General features: G+C 49.2%; 1 protein-coding gene across 2 annotated transcripts in view; it reads right to left on the reverse strand.

Annotated features, from left to right (window-relative positions):
- Positions 1-3,610: 3,610 nt before the first annotated feature.
- The window catches only part of cdh23 (cadherin-related 23), a 285,383-nt gene continuing 271,805 nt past the window's right edge, over positions 3,611-17,188 (reverse strand). For both annotated transcript variants that reach the window (XM_038782950.1, XM_038782951.1), the window contains 7 exons: positions 16,338-16,458; positions 14,105-14,184; positions 11,218-11,258; positions 9,280-9,340; positions 8,480-8,609; positions 7,227-7,349; positions 3,611-5,762 (listed from right to left, as the gene is read on the reverse strand). In XM_038782950.1, the coding sequence (XP_038638878.1) occupies positions 5,436-5,762; positions 7,227-7,349; positions 8,480-8,609; positions 9,280-9,340; positions 11,218-11,258; positions 14,105-14,184; positions 16,338-16,458 (883 nt within the window). In that variant the 3' untranslated portion in view covers positions 3,611-5,435. The remainder of the gene's footprint in view (positions 5,763-7,226; positions 7,350-8,479; positions 8,610-9,279; positions 9,341-11,217; positions 11,259-14,104; positions 14,185-16,337; positions 16,459-17,188) is intronic.

Genomic DNA, 17,188 nt, shown 5'->3' on the forward strand with positions numbered 1-17,188 from the left:
GGATGCGTAAAAGTGACCTTGCTGTCAGTTCTTGGAGTTGACAGGAACAGACAAAAGGGCTTTGTGTTGTCCTTGTTGGGCATGTGTGGCTTTCCATCATTTGAGCTCCCCTTACAGAAGGATGCCAGGTGGGACTGGACGGTGGGCAGCAGCTCGTTCACTTTGCAATCTTTATTATTAATGTCACAAGTAGGTTTACATTAACACTGCAATGAAGTTACTGTGAAAAGCCCCTCGTCGCCACATTCCGGCGCCTGTTCGGGTACACGGAGGGAGAATTCAGAATGTCCAAATTATCTAACAAGCACGTCTTTCGGGACTTATGGGAGGAAACCGGAGCAAACATGCGCCGACACGGAGAGAACGTGCAGTCTCTGCACAGACAGCGACCCAAGCGGGAATCGAACCTGGGACCCTGGCACTGTGAAACAACAGTGCTAACCCCTGTGCTGTCAAGTTGAAAACATTCATAGATTGATATAAACGACGATAATTCCTGGAGCATGCAAATTACTTAAGTAATGTTGAGAGGCCCCATCAGCCAGAGTACTGCAGCGACACTATACTTTTAGAAGGGGGAGGCGGAGGTGGCTTGTGTGATATGCATACAAACATCAACATTTCAGGCCAATGACCTTCCATGAGAACTGTTGTCATGAAAGGCCAATGACCAGAAAAGCTAAGAGTTTACTCAGGAAGGATATAAATCGTTGGAATTAAACAGTCTGTGAATGCTTTCAGCTAAAGTAAACAAGGGGCTGCTGCCCACCCAACTGGTGTCCTTCTGTAAAGAGTGCAACTCTGCCCCTGCTCCATCGCTGAGCGTAACCCAAGGCTCGAATAGACAGGTTAGTGTTGTCTTGTAAGTGAGGCATAGGTGGCAAAGTGGAATTAGGCAGAAGATACGGCATGATCGTGCAGAATCTCGGAGCAGGCTCAAAGGCCTAAATGATCCACTATTTCCAATGTCAACTTTTAAAAAAATCTCCCTCTCTCTCCACAGGCTCTGCCTTACCTGTTCCCAATATGGTTGTTTCTGATTTCCAGCCTCTATGGTGTTTGCTTTTAAGAGTGGAACTGTTGGGCCAATGGATTCAAGAAAGGAGGGAGACAAAAAAGCAAGTAACTAGCCCAGTTCGCTTAACGTCTGTCATTGGGAAAATGTTAAGAGAGTCCATTGTAAAGGAGGTAATAGAGCATTTAGAAATAAATACTTAACCAAGCAGAGTCAGCATGGTTTCATGAGAGGGAAAATACCTGACCAATTTATTAGAATTCTTGGAGGTGGTAATGAGCAGGATAGATGAAGGGAAACCAGTAAATCCAATGTACTTGGATTTCCAAAAAGCATTGAAGAAGGTACCACACAAAAGGCTACTTGGTGTTAGGGGGCACTATATTAGCATGGATGGAGAATAGGTTAACTAATAGAAGGCAGAGTTGGGATAAGAGGGACATTTTCAGGATGGCAATGTGTAACTAGTGGAGTGCCACAATTATTTAAATGTATATTAAAGAATTGGAAGAGGGAAGTGAATGCACTATTGCCAAGTTTGCGGATGACACTAAAATATAAGAGTCTACTGAGGGACACAGACAGATTAGGTGAGTGGGCAAAAAGTTGGCAGATGGATTATAATGTAGAAAAATGTGAAGTTAAGCATTTTGGTAGGATGAATAAAGGAGCTGAATATTGTTTAAATGAAGAAAGACTGCAGAAAGCTACAACACAGAGGGATTGGGGGATCCTCGTGCATAAATCACAAAACGTCAGCATGTAATTGGGAAGGCAAATGGAATGTTGGTGTTTATTTCAAAAGGAATGGAGTATTAAAAATAGGGACGTTGTGCTAAAACTTTACAAAGTGCTAATTAGCCCACACCTGGAATACTGTGAACAGTTTTGGTCCCCTTGTCTAAGGCACGATATACTGGCAGTGAAGGCAGTCCAGAGAAGATTCACTAGATTGTTCCTGGGTATGGAGGGATTTTCTTACAAGGAGAGGTTGAGTATGTTGGACCTGTACTCCATTGGAGTTTAAAGAATGAGAGGTGACCTTATTGAGACATCTTGGATTCGCAGAGAGCTTGACACGGTAGATGCTGAGAGGTTGTTTACCCTTGTGGGAGAGTTTAGGTCCAGAGGGCACAATCTGAGAGTAAGGGGTCATCCGTTTGAGACAGAGATGAGGAGGAATTTCTTCTGAGTGTAATGAATCTGTGGCATGTTTTATTACAAAGATCTATAGAGGCTGGGTCGTTAATAATGTTCAAGGCTGAGATGGACGGATATTTAATCAGTAAGGAAATCCGGTGGGAAGGTGGAGTTGAGGATTATATCAGATCAGCCATGATCTCATTGAATAGCGGAGCAGACTCGATGGGCCGAGTGGCCCACTTCTCCTACGTCTTATGGTCTGCATCACCTGGTTTTGTGTTGAAAATGATTTGTAAGGGGGGTAAGTTGCCTGTTCTGCACTCTTTCTTGGGAGGTGTTGGCTTTTTAATCTAAACGTTAATGCTAAGGCTCAGTCTTCCCTTTGTGTGGATTTGGATGATCCTGGGGCCTTGATTTGAAATAGCGCCAAGAAGCTGGTCCCTGGGGCGGTGGGTCTATCTTGGCTGCCAGGGTGTTCTGAGACCACTTGTCCAATCTTGATGAGCTAATAATGAAGCCATTGTCTTCAGCTCCTGCTAAAAGGCCTGTGTAATCTCACCTGTTTGTTATTTTCTCGTGTTGAATTCAGACCGATTCTGTGCTTCATCACAAAGGCATCGTATTTCAATTGGGGAAAGGGAGAGAAACACAAGCTCACACCACTTAATGCGATTGTTTGGTCCACTTGTTTGTTAGAACAAAACACCTCTTTTCTTCCCATAAGCCCATTGAAGAGTTGCACAACTGTGTGACACATCATGGGACAGAATGTGGCACTTACTCCCTTTTTAAAATGGTGCACGTATCATGCAGTGTTTTTTTAAAAAAAAATTCACCGTCTTCCTTTTTTTCTAATTGATTATGAGCCAATCGAGCTCGAAGTTGACCAGGGAGAGTCAGCCCCAACCATTTCCATTGGGAACGCTGGACAGGGAGCTGGCTGGAGCTCTGCCTAATTTGTCTATCGGAGCTATTGCAAAGGTTGTGCTTTAGACACAGTGAAGGTCCTTGCCAGAGGTCAGTGCAATGAGTGTAAATCAGAGTGCCCCTTGTATTGTTACATCTTCCCACTGTGCCTCACTCGGTGAATTACTCGCAGTAAATAGTGCAGTGACCCGGGTAGATAACCACTTGCAAAATGAATGACCAAGGCACTGGCAACACTGTCCCACTGCTATGGGATGCTTACCACCCACAAACATGAGTTTTTGCTTGCATGTTGAGTGTGGGAAAGCAGATAGACATTAATGGTGTATCATTCCATCGCCGGTTCCTCAATCCCCTGTGTACAGCAACTTCAAAGGAAATACACACACAGACGCCTGGGCATCCGACCTGATATCATCTCCACATTTAGGGACTTTTCACAGTAACTTCAATTGAAGCCTACTTGTGACAATAAACGATTTTCATTTCAAGTACACAGTGAAATCAAATTACTCAATCACGAGGCACAATTCAAACCAGTATTTTTGTGCTTAAGACAAACAAAATTAACATTCAAGGTTCCAATTAATTTCTCAATTCAACCCCTAACCAGATAATGCACATTAACAATTTATAGCAAATCTATTTACAAGTCTGTAAAAATTTACACATTTAAAAAAAATCACCAGCAACTTTGTACCCAACTGCAGCAGGGAATTATTATTCACTGCTTCCCTTTTGAGAGGAATCGCCACATGGAACAGTTTTAAATAATGTTGACGTGATGTTTTTTTTTTTAGCACTGGTAGCCTACTCGGGGAAACTTGTGAAGCTTAAAATATGTAACATTTGACTTAGTTTCTTGGTGTTATCTCTGGAGTAGCCTCCCCCCCCCTTGTGCTACCTGCATCCTGAGCGAGCTTGTGATCCATCCTCTGCTTTGGTGTGATGTTCTCTGAAGTGCCTTTTGGATAAGTCCTGCCTGTAAGGGAGGGGGGAGGGGGGGGGGGGGGGGGAGAGGAAGTCGCCGTTTGCATGCACTTGCCAGATTCGCGGTGTAGTACTCGGCGAAAATTCCGGTAATAAGAGGTACTGTCGGGGAGATGTTGATGTTTTAAAGAAGTTACTGGGACGAGGGAAATCCAGGACCTTTGGGACATTGTGGGTGGGTGTTGGCTGCGCTGGATTAAGAACTGGTATCAGTCCCACAAGTAAAAAGTTGAAATCAGGAGGCAAGTTACCCAGTGGTAACCCACCCACTCCCAGGAATTTACAGTAAACACCCAGATAGTAGTGTTGGACATTAAGAGGCATACATACAAACAAACAGGATGATGCATGTAGGTCAATAGAGAATCAATTGATTTGAAGTTGAAAGCAGTTCTGAGACTGCAGGATCCCCAGGTGTTGGAACACTTGGCTTTGTAAGCCTCAAGCCTACAAAAGCCTCTGCACCCCATCATTGCACAGTACTGTAGGTCTCCTCCTTTTGAGCGATAGAAAGTTTCAGAAGAGAGCTAGAAGTCCAAGCTGGCTTTATTACATTCAGGGCAGGGTGGAAGAGTTCTGATAGGAAGTGTGTGTAAAAGACGGCAGGACAAGTTTACATGCCTCCAGTGAGCATGATGGTCTGTCGGAGGGGAGCACCTACGGATGGGTGGACATCGGTCTAGGTTAGATATTTATGGATTGTCCCTTCAGCATGAGGCTCTGAAATGTGCGAATGCTGGAAAAACTCCACAGTATTGGCGGAGAGAGCGTCTCTTCCACATTGGACTCGGCCTTAACTTTCCACAGATGCTGCCAGACCTGCTGAGTTTTTCCAGCATTTTCTGTGATTATTAAGATTGGGGCAGAACATTTTCCAGTTGTTTTTATAGCACTTCTAGCCCCTCGGAAAAAAACTGCAGGCTAAATGTGTGGAGAAAGGCTTGATCCACCAGTGGGTTGTTGTGTCCTCAATCATTGTAACATTCAGTATGGTCTCATTTATTCGGTTGGTTTCATAGAGAAAAAAATAAATTCCTGATTGCTGTGGTTAATTGTTTTTGGTGTTAAGTAACTTTGTTCCATGTAATGGATTACACTATAATATAGAGCCCAGTTTCAAATAGTGGCTGGATTTGTATCATTGCTTCTCCTGGACACAAGGTCACCGGAGTGCACTTCAGAGGGGGATTATTTAGTGGTGGGGTTGAAGGGGTGTTGACATCATTGTGGGTGTCTTATTGTTTATCATAGGGCAGAAGTGTGGGGATGGCAAGGTGGTCCCTCAAAGCGATTACAGTCTGTTCAGCAGTTATCCCCTCCCCCCAACATTGATGTATGTTCAGACTCCTGAACCCTGCTGTCAAAGTTCTGTGATCTCCAGTGGAATCTCCATCACTCTCTCTTTTGCCTTGTGCAAGGGGGTGGATTTTGCAGACTCTGTCTTGGCATTCCTGTCCCCATAGCTCCCACTCTCTGTGTTCAAGGTTTCCAGGGATCTGACCAAGACCCTCTGGTCATCCTCGGGCAAACTGTTTAGATCGGAGGCCAGCAAGGTGCCAGTGCTGCCATGCACCACGTGAATGCCATCAGGTCCCTTCAGCTCCACCGGGTGCCGATGCTTGAATCTCAAAGTTCCACGACTGGGGGGCTTCTCATCCTCATCTTCCATGTCGCTGGGAATCAGCTGCTGGGGAAAGTGGAATGAAAACCCGAGTTTTAGTCTGATGCAGATCCTTAGCTTACGCCAAGCACACACTTGCAGGAAATTGTTAAAAGGTTCTGTGGGTGCCTGTGCCAACAGTGGACTTCAACAGCTATTCGTCACTGGTTAGTACTGCTGCCTCCCAACACCATGGGTTTCCTCCCACAGTCCAAAGATTTGCAGGTCAGGTGGGGATAGGACACTCTTTCAGAGGGTCAGGGCGGACTCGATGGGCTGAATGGCCACCTCCACCAGGAATTTTATGGTCCCATGCAGCTAATAAGATGAGAATTGTAAGTTCAAATCTCTCAATCGGTGACCATTGATTTGCTAAGAGGACATCTGTTTCCTAACCATCTGTGGCAATGTCAAAAAATGTTAGAACTGAGCTTGACGGTTTGGGTGGTACTTAAAAAGAAAAGGAAGACTCTGAAGATGCACAATTCAGAGGGGTCCATTTCAACCCAAGTTACAAACATTTTGGAGTCACTCACGCCAATGGAATCAGTTTACAACAGTGACCCTGATTCCATTGTGCCTGAATAGGTCAGTGACTGATGGAAGGAGGAACAATCCCTCCAGGGAAATCAAGTGCTTCTCCAGGCTCACAGAAAATGACAAGTCATTGATTTGTGGTCTTAACAGGAATGCACTGGCCATGCAACAGTGAATCCAAAGTTTTCAATACATTTTGGTTAGTCACGAAGGCCTAGAGTTCAATAATTTTGGGGAATGAACCACAGGTAAGCTATTTTGAGCAGGGGGAGCATGGATTCATATTGAGATCCTAGTTTGCTATTCAATCCTGGGGGGGGCCTTGATCAACTTTGAGCCATGCACTTGTCCTTCACTCACTGCATCTCACAAGCAAGCACTTCATCCGGCACAACATGACACCCCACGCTTCACACTGCAAACAAGCTGGTTTCACACCAGCTCTTATACCTCCACCATGGACGACTGATCCCCGCTGGCAGTGGATTTGTGAGCCAGCCGCGCTGCAAACAGTTTCTTCAGCCGCAGGTAGTCATCCAGAACCACTTTCAAAAGGGAGCCCTTGAGGTAAGGAACGCAAGTAAAACACACACCGCTTCATCAATACTGAGCTGAACTGAAGTCCCAGCCTCATCTAAATAGTAGTTCCGTTGAAGCACAGAAGCATGACTTCTGTCAACTATCGAATGAGTCCCACTTCCTCTCTTGTTTTACTATTGTATTCCTCCACTTCTCCTGTGACAGTCGTTATTGAATCATCTTTTCAACCATGTCATAGCAGCTCTGCGTTACCCTCAACTCACCTCTGGGTGGCGCTCATTGTACCACTGACAAACATTTCCTCCTGTTCACTTGAATGGTTTACATTTTCCAGTTCACTCGCAATGTACCAGACCAATCTTAGTGCATCACCTTTCTCACTATACAACAACGTGAACGCAGAGTCCAACACACCTTAATGGGGCCTTCTCGCATGATCTGTCCGAGTTTCGCAATACTGTCGTACTCCTGTATGGCGGCACGCAAATATCGATCATCCTCCAGCTTGGACGTGGGTGCTTCCCGGCCAAAGGTACCCTTGACAGGAAAGGTTGCAATCATTATACTTGTATTGGGGACGGGGCATGACTGCTGCTTGCACACTTTCCCTCTTGCAATGAAAGATCAGGACTCTGTCAGGAGAGACATCCACGGGCAGCACGGTGGCCTAGTGGTTAGCATAACCGCCTCACGGCGCTGAGGTCCCAGGTTCGATCCCGGCTCTGGGTCACTGTCCGTGTGGAGTTTGCACATTCTCCCCGTGTCTGCGTGGGTTTCGCCCCCACAACCCAAAAATGTGCAGAGTAGGTGGATTGGCCACGCTAAATTGCCCCTTAATAGAAAAAATAATTGGGTAATCTAAATTTAAAAAAAAAAAAAAAAAAAAAAAAAAAAGGAGAGACATCCACACAGCCCCCACCTGCCATGAACTCGCCCTTCAGCGATGGGTCGCTGCAGACCCGGTACTGATGGGGCTGACCATCTGAAAGCAGAATCATTGGTCGGAATTATCCCAATCCCCCCACTGGGGGGGTTTCAATGGCAGATGTGGAGCAGAATAGGATGGGAGGCCCAGGCATAGGTTTCACATTGGCAGACCGACATGAAAGAGGAAATAATTGCCGCCTTTAAACATCCTCCCCATCCCACAGTCCAAAACAAATCGGGCTCGTAGATTGAAAATAACCAATCGGAATAAGATATCCGACTTTAATTGTTTTGTCAGGAATTCTTAGTAAGTAAATCCGCTGCAGTGTGCGGACGCACGGTGGCACAGTGTGTAGCACTGCTACCTCACAGCACCAGGGACCCAGGTTCGATTCTGACCTTGGGTAACTGTCTGGAGTTTGCACGTTCTCCCCGTGTCTGCGTGGGTTTCTTCCCAGGGTCCAAAGATGTGCGGGTTAGGTAGATTGCCCCTGGGAGAGGGGGGGGGGGGGGGGGGGGGGGGGGGGGAGTCGCAGGAATAGGTCGGGGATTGGGCCTAGGTAGGGTGGTCTTTCGAAGGATCGGTGCAGACTCGATGGGCCAAATTGCCTCCTTCTGCACTGTAGGGACTCTGTGATTTGTTCCCCTCAGCTCCTGTCACGTCACAATGACATCCGAGGAGAAAGTTACTGTTCAACAATCAGCAACAAAAGAACTCCCACCGTGGCAAGTGAACATACATGGGTCCTGGCCGGACTGTTCCAGAGGTCAGTGATGTCGCTGAGATTCTCTGGCAGGTCATCTTCATGCTCAGCCTGAGCAGCAAGCTCCAGGTTCCTGCAGAAAGGATCGAGCCAGACTGGGTTTGCCCTGCAACAAGACATTTTCACAGTGAGCGAGACTGGTGCCTCACATATAGCAGGATTAAGCAGTAGTGTTAAAAGACCACACAACTCTAGTCATGTTTTTGGGTACCACCCTAAAATCACTATCAGTGATTCAGTCTACAATTTTGACAACAGGTGAAGTCTGCTCTGATATTTCACCCGATTTATGCAAACGTTGGTTGTTCATTCAAAATTTACTTAAAACCTGAGGCGGCAAATCTCAAATGATTTGCAGAACATCCATGGCGTCTATTAAGGCAGAATTAATTTGGTGAAATACTCCCCAGAGTCCTAGGATCCTGGTGACACGAGAATTACTATCGTGCAACACAGTCCGCTCGGAATGATTCTCGAGATGGAGAACAAAGATAATTGTCAGTTAAGAAAAGATTATCTTGTTGCATGCAGCTCTGATAAAAATACATCCCAATTATGACACTCCCCATCCATTCAATGTCATGTAATCCGGGGGGAGGTGAAACGCTATTCAAAACCCTGTTGCCAATTAGCAGATTGGGAAAACAAGTTCCTTATATTTGTCCTTTATATTTTAACCCCACAACTCCACTGTAATTTATGTCTGCCCCAATTCATTTGTTACCTCCTCTTGGAGGAAGGTGGATGCAATCAAACCGAACCTGTGCGTCACTTACCCTTCGAACGAATACTTGTTTGTGTTTGGCATGTCGAGTATGTCCATAAACCCTTGGTTACCTAAACGGAAACAGATGTAACTTCAAGGGCCGTTCTGTTTTAAAGTGCTGACGTGATGTTGAGGCTGCCAACATAACGCTGCTTTCTGCTCTGAGGGGGGAGGGAGGGGAGGAGAGGGGGTGGGGTGAGGGGAGGAGAGGGGTGGGGTGAGGGGAGGAGAGGGGGGGGGGGAGGAGAGGGGGTGGGGGAGGGGAGGGGGGGGGAGAGGGAGGGGGTGGGGGAGGGGAGGAGAGGGGGTGGGGGGAGGGGGAGGGGGTGGGGGAGGGAGGAGGGGGTGGGGGAGGGGAGGAGAGGGGGTGGGGGAGGGGAGGAGAGGGGGTGGGGGGAGGGGAGGTGAGGGGGTGGGGGAGGGGAGGCGAGGGGGTGGGTGGGAGGGGAGGAGAGGGGGTGGGGGAGGGGAGGTGAGGGGGTGGGGGAGGGGAGGAGCACGGAGGGGGTGGGGAGGGATGGGTGGGGCAGGAGGGGGGGTGGGGGAGGGGAGGAGGGGGGGTGGGGGGAGGGCAGGAGGGGGGGTGGGGGAGGGGAGGAGGGGGGGTGGGGAGGGGAGGAGAGGGGGTGGGGGAGGGGAGGACGAGGGGGGGGGAGGGGAGGAGAGGGGGTGGGGGAGGGGAGGAGAGGGGGGGGGGGAGGGGAGGAGAGGGGGGGGGGGGAGGGGAGGAGAGGGGGGTGGGACGTGGGAGGGGAGGAGAGGGGGTGGGGGGAGGGGAGGGGAGGGGGGAGACGGGGAGGGGGGAGGGGGGGGGGGAGGGGAGGAGAGGGGGGGGGGGAGGAGGGGAGGAGAGGGGGGTGGGGGGGAGGAGAGGAGAGGGGGGGGGGGGGAGGCGAGAGAGGGGGTGGGGGAGGGGAGGAGAGGGGGTGGGGAGGAGAGGGGTGGGAGGGAGGGGGTGCGGGAGTTGGGAGGAGAGGGGTGGGGGAGGGGAGGAGAGGGGGGTGAGGGAGGAGAGGGGGTGGGGCGAGGAGCGCAGAGAGGGTGGGAGGGAGTGAGAGAGGTGGGAGGAGGAGGCGAGGTGGGGTGAGGGAGGAGCAGGGTGTGGGCGGAAGGGAGAGGAGAGGGGTTGGGTGGGAGGGGAGGAGAAGGGGGTGGGGTGAGGGGAGGAGAGGGGGTGGGGGAGGGGAGGAGAGGGGGTGGGGCGAGCGGGTGTTGAGGGGAGGGGGGAGGGGGGGGAGAGGGGGGGAAGGGGGAGAGAGAGGGGGGGAGAGGGGAGGGGAGGCGGGAGGGTGGGGGCGGGGAGGAGGAGGGGGTGGGGAGGGGAGGAGAGGGGGTGGGGGAGGGGAGGAGAGGGGGTGGGGGAGGGGAGGAGAGGGGGTGGGGGAGGGGAGGAGAGGGGGTGGGGGGGAGGGGAGGAGAGGGGGTGGGGGAGGGGAGGGAGAGGGGGTGGGGGAGGGGAGGGAGGAGAGGGGGTGGGGGGAGGGGAGGAGAGGGGGTGGGGGAGGGGGAGGGGAGGAGGGGGTGGGGGCGGAGGAGGGGCGTGGGGGAGGGGGAGGGGAGGGGAAGGGGGGAGAGGGTGAGGGGGAGGGGGGAAAGGGGGGGCGAGAGGGGGAGGAAGGGGGGGAAAGGGGGGGGAGAGGGGAGGGGAACGGGGGAGAGGGGTTGAGGGGGAGGGGGGAAAGGGGGGAGAGCGGGGGAGAGGGGGGCAAGGGGGGGGAGAGCGGGGGAAAGGGGGGGGGGAGAGGGGAGGAGGAGGGGGGTGGGGGGGGGGAGGAGGGGGTGGGGGGGGGGGAGGAGGGGTGGGGAGGGGAGGAGGGGGTGGGGGGAGGGGGGGAGGCTTTCACCCTCCCCCTGCTGATTGCAAACTTTGGAGTGTTACTGACTGATCCTATTATTTCCCATGTAGTCTGCTTGAAAACACCCGACATGTCTTGAGTGTGATGCTTACCTGTGGATCCTGCGACAATAGCCTTCAACTTCCTCTTGTGCCTGTTGGCAATAAACAAAGACGGTTTCAATATTTACAATAAAGAAGTTCCTGTCACCACACTAGTGTACAGACTAAGGTCGGTCAGTAAGTAGTGGGACCGAATTTGGAGCAAATTAGTTGTTGAGGAGAGGTTAGAAATATTCCAGCCTAGTTCGGGGAGATCACGCTTAACCATGTATAAATACTAACTGAGCTAGATGAGCCAGGTTATTTAAGGGGGAAGAGGGCAGCACGGTGGCCTAGTGGTTAGCACAACCGCCTCACGGTGCTGAGGTCCCAGGTTCGATCCCGGCTCTGGGTCACTGTCCGTGAGGAGTTTGCACATTCTCCCCGTGTCTGCGTGGGTTTCACCCCCACAACCCAAAAATGTGCAGAGTAGGTGGATTGGACACGCTAAATTGCCCCTAATTGGAAAAAATAATTGGGTAAACTAAATTTAAAAGAAAGAAAAAAAAAATTTAAGGGGGAAGTACCATTTCTATAATGAGAAGATAGTTATTAAATCATCTCAAATACCTTTTAGAATCACTCCTCCCTACCCACTCCTCCATATCCATCAGCTAGGTAGATAGATTGGAGAAGCTGGGACTGCTCTTGTTAGAGAAGAGACAATTGAAAGAAGCTTTGATTGAAGTGTTTAAAATCACGAGGGCTCTCGTCAGGGTAGACAAAGACAAATGGTTCCTGTTGGTGGAAGGTCTGGGAAACAGAGTTTGTGATCAGCCAGGGCGGCACGGTGACGCAGTGCTCAGCACTACTACATCACCGCGTCGAGGACCCGGGTTCGATCCCAGCCCCGGGTCACTGTCTGTGTGGAGTTGGCACATTCTCCCCGTGTCTGCGTGGGTCTCGCCCCCCACAACCCAAAGATGTGCCGGGTAGGCCCTTATTGGCAAAAAAAAATTGTGTACTTTTATTATTTTAAAATATAAATGTAATGTGATTAGCTAAAGCAGCCGTGATGTTGTGAGACCTTTTCACACAGCGAGTGGTTAGGATGTGGAATGCACTGCCTGAAAGTAGTGGAAGATTGGGGGGGGGGGGGAATGCTCCCCTCCAGCTATAGGTGGGGTAGTTGGCACTAGTGGAGTTTCTCTGGCAGAGACATAATGGGCCGAATGGCTGCCTCCTACGAAGAATGGTAATATAGTTACAGGGAGACAAACATTTGTGATAGTCTGCCAAGGAAGAAGACTGGGCGCAGCCGATTTCAAATTGCAGTTGGATTCGCTGCAAAGCCAGAGAGAAAATCCTTTTCCTGCCCTTAACATTATCTTAATGTATTGTGCTACAGGTGAAGCTCATTGCTCAACTAAATGGGGTGGGGCCACAGCTGTGCTGTTGAATTGCTACGTCCTGATCGCTGTCCTTGGACTAGTTCTGCCCCGGGGCTTTGGCAGGTTGACGGTGTTTCTGTGAGACCCATGAGTCAGCAGTTGCTGACCCCAACACTCTTAACTGAGCCCAATAGCTGTCAAAACAGACACATTGTGTGTAATGGGCTCCTCTGGAAACACTGCTTCGACATTGGCTGAACCCCTACAAATACATGGATCGGTTGGGACGCAGTTTATGTGGGACGACGTGTGCTTAAAATATATTGATTTGTTCAGCCTTAGCCAGGGGACATGACACAGGTAAAATAGTTTAACCTTCACCTTCACAAACTCCATTCAAATATTTTCATGAGAATGACATGCAGTGATAGTGATCTCCTTTGCTAGTTCTGTCACAGTGGCAGAACCGCATTCCAGCTCTGCACGGGCCTTATATTCTCCATATATAGAACATAGAACATAGAACAGTACAGCACAGAACAGGACCTTCGGCCCTCAATGTTGTGCCGAGCCATGATCACCCTACTCAAACCCACGTATCCACGTATATACCCATAACCCAACAACCCCCCCCCCCCTTAACCTTACTTTTTTTTTATTAGGACACTACGGGCAATTTAGCATGGCCAATCCACCTAACCCGCACATCTTTGGACTGTGGGAGGAAACCGGAGCACCCGGAGGAAACCCACGCACACACGGGGAGGACGTGCAGACTCCACACAGACAGATATAATGTGACCCAAACATAGCAAGCCCCAGGCAGGACTTTGAATTTTGACATGGGATTAAATCAGGACAGCAAAGGAACCATTTGCCTGTTATAAAACCTTTGCATGGATTTTGAGGGAATATTTGGGTGGGGCTCTACAAACACAAGTTGACCCATTAACGCCCATTTTACAACCCCACTAAAGTTGAAATTTATGTCTTTCCCTCGCAAAGTACAAGCCTCTTGACATCACAAAGATTATATTCACTCACTTGCTCACAGGAAAGACTCTCCCCTCTGTTCTCTCTCATTTCTACCAGACCATTCTCATCCTTTGTAACCCTGCTCCTCTTGCCATGTGCTATTTAAGTGGTGATGCTATCATCAGTCCTGGCTTCTGCTGCTGAGTTTTAATCTCCTCACCCCTTGAATCCAGCACGTACCTTGAGTAAAGCGGGAGCGGGCATCAGCTTCCACCATCTAGACACCACGGAGCTTCTGAAAAGCAGAAGCTGCTGTTCCGAACAGGCTGCTGTGATACAGCACAGTCTTTGCGAAGGACCAGCTTATATAACCCTAGCGGGGATCTGCCTGTACAATGACCCACCTTTGTTTACCTTAACCATGATGTCCTTCGAGCCGATCCCGTTCTTCCACTCGAGCCTGCTGGAAAGCCCCTAGTTATGATGACGGAGCAGAAATTGGCTTACAGGAAATAACCCCTGTCCCCCACACACATTCATCCAATGGTTCATTTAATTGTTTCTGCAATGTAAATGTGAAGCGTGGAACTTACACTGTTCTGTAATACCAATTCATAAAGATGAACAGCATGGTAGCCAGGAACAGTAAAACTGCAAGAATAATTATCGCCATCTGCAAAAGGAAAAGAAAGAACTTAAATTTATACAGCGTCTTTCATCACCTTGATACAACCTTAAAGTGTACCGCAGACAATGTGGTCTATTCTGCAGCGTGGTCACATAAGAACATAAGAACTAGGAGCAGGAGTAGGCCATCTGGCCCCTCGAGCCTGCTCCGCCATTCAATTAGATCATGGCTGATCTTTTGTGGACTCAGCTCCACTTTCCGGCCCGAACACCATAACCCTTAATCCCTTTATTCTTCAAAAAACTATCTATCTTTACCTTAAAAACATGTCACTTTGTCATGTTGAATGCAAAGTGCATTTTATTATAATCTTCATTGTCACAATAAGGCTTACATTAACACTGTAATAAAGATAGTGAAAAGCCCCTAGTTGCCAGACTCCGGCGCCTGTTCGGGTACACGGCGGGAGAATTCAGAATGCCCAATTCACCTAATAGCACGTCTTTCAGGACTTGTGGGAGGAAACCGGAGCTCCCGGAGGAAACCCACGCAGACACGGGGAGAACGTGCAGAATCCCAACAGACAGTGACCCAAGCCAGGGATTCGAACCCGAGACCCTGGAGCTGTGAAGCCGTTAATGCAGTGGATACTATTACAAATGTTAATTCATTGACCAACCATTGACTAATTGATGGGTATTGATTGCTATGATTCACCCCCAATTCACTTCATCATCAGACTGCCAGGACCAAAGGTGGCCAAAGTATTTAATGCTCCAGTGAGTAAGATTCCTACCTCGAGACACTAATTCAGGGAGCCTTTCCAGCTTTTGGAGCTGGATTAAAGATTCCCGGGGGTGCTGGTCACCAGTCATAGTCACGGACTCTTCTTAATTACTCCCACAAAACCCCATCTGATCCATTAAAATGCAACACCTAATAAAATCTGTGACAAAAACAGGTCCCTGGAATGATACCGCACTGAATTAATAACCATAACTTGTGTTTATATAACGTCTTTAACCTGATGAAATGTCTCAAGCTACTTCATAGGGGCATTATAAACACAGTCTGAGCAACACCAGGAGATATTGAGTCCACTACCTTTAGGTGAGGATGTGCTTCCCGATGTTACCATTGAACAGCCTCGCTTTAATTTTAGGTTCTACTCCCTTGTTGTGGACTCCCTCCACCAGAGGAAACCGTTTCTCTACATACATATTGTCAAATCATTTTAATCATCTTAAACAGGGCTTAATTTGATGCTTTACGGACTGTGATAGTTGGTGGTGGTTGTACTAGGAGGGGATTGGATAATAAAAAATTAAAAACCCACGGTGAATTGGCATGGGATTGGAATCACATCTCTTGCATGTTCTCCCCGCGAGCCCTGAGAAATAACTTGACGAGGAACGCAAAAAATAACATGATTAAAAATAACAGACCGCATCCCAGCAAAAAGAACAATTTTCGTATTGGCTCAAGTATAAGGTGCTTCTCCATTTAAAGAGCAGCAAGTAAATGATGGTTTAGTAATTTGGGTTCACCTTTTTCTTTTCTCTTTGGCACACAGGGCCGAAAGGGGGAGGCCCGAGTCGCACCCGATACTGGAGCTCGAGTCGCAGTGCAAGTGGCGAGAGAGAGCCCACTCAGCTGGTAAAGATGGCTTGCCTCGGGTAATTGGGAAGGTGGTGGGGTCGAGCTATTGAGAGCCAGTTCTGGATATGGACACCGCACACTGACTTTTATGGCCTCCACTGATGTGGCACTGCGGTTGTGCCTTGTTTACCAGTCTGCAGATCTTGCCCGTTGCATTGGAGGCTGTTTAGCAGCCGCCAGAAAAGAGTTTCTGCATGAACACATTTCTACCGTGGGGGCGCTCAGTAGCTAGAATCATACAATGGTCACAGCACAATTTTCCCCGGCTCTGTAAGAAATACTCAGTTAGTTCCACTCCCCTGCCTTTTCCCTGTTAGCCGTGTGATTGTTTTTCTTATTCCCCTTTGGAAAGCCACAACTGAATTTGCGTGCAGACAAGTGAATTTTTCTCAGAGATGCTTTTTGGAATGCACCCGACATGGAGCTGGCCCATCGGCCCATCTTTGTGGGAAGAACTTTAAAGTGTCTTCTGGCAACACTCGGAACATCAGAAAAACCCGTGGCTTATACCAACATTGGGCCACAGGAATCAGCGTTACCTGTAAGGATGTCATGTCGTTAGCTGCCCTGACTGTAACGGCCGGCTGCACATCGAGGATGTTGTAATTCCGGAAGAGGTTTCTCAGCTGTTCCTTATTTTCATCAATCATCTGGATGACCCTGAATCAGAATGACAGTGTTGAATGCTCAACATTCTGACCTTTCCTGTGTGCGGTCAATAAAGGGAGTTATGAGATGGAGCAGCCAACCATCACACTACAAAGGTCCCAGGCCGTGATTCCCAGTCTGGGCAGCTGAACGTAGCTACGGCAAGGCGGAGACTGCCACAGTTAGATTCAGCATTCCTGGGAAATAACAGTCAAATTCCCTGCTCCTGATGTTTTATCTGTTGACTTGCCACTCAGATGTGCAGCAAGATCAGGATACACTCTCAAGTGCCTTACTTGCCTTGGCTGCGAATTCTGCAGGGGAAACTTACCTCTCGACTCCCCAAAGCCTGTCCGCCATCTACAAGGCGCGAATCAGGTGTGTAATGGAATACTCTCCACTTGCCTGGATGAGTGTAGCTCCAACAACACTCGAGAAGCTCAACACCATCCAGGACAAAGCAGCCCGCTTGATTGGCACCCCCTCCACAAACAGTCACCCCCTCCACACACATTGGCAGTCGTGTGTACCATCTACAAGGTGCACTGCAGCATCTCACCAAGGTTCCTGAGACAGCACCATCCAAATCCGTGACCTCTAACATCTGGAAGGTCAATGGCGGTACATACATGGGAACACCGCCACCTGCAAGCTCCCCAGTCACACACAATCCTGACTTGGAAATAGATCACAATTCCTTCACTGTCTCTGGGTTAAACTCCTGGAACTCCCTCCCTAACAG

Source organism: Scyliorhinus canicula, chromosome 22 (assembly GCF_902713615.1).
Source record: "Scyliorhinus canicula chromosome 22, sScyCan1.1, whole genome shotgun sequence".
In the NCBI taxonomy this organism is placed as follows: Eukaryota; Metazoa; Chordata; class Chondrichthyes; order Carcharhiniformes; family Scyliorhinidae; genus Scyliorhinus; species Scyliorhinus canicula.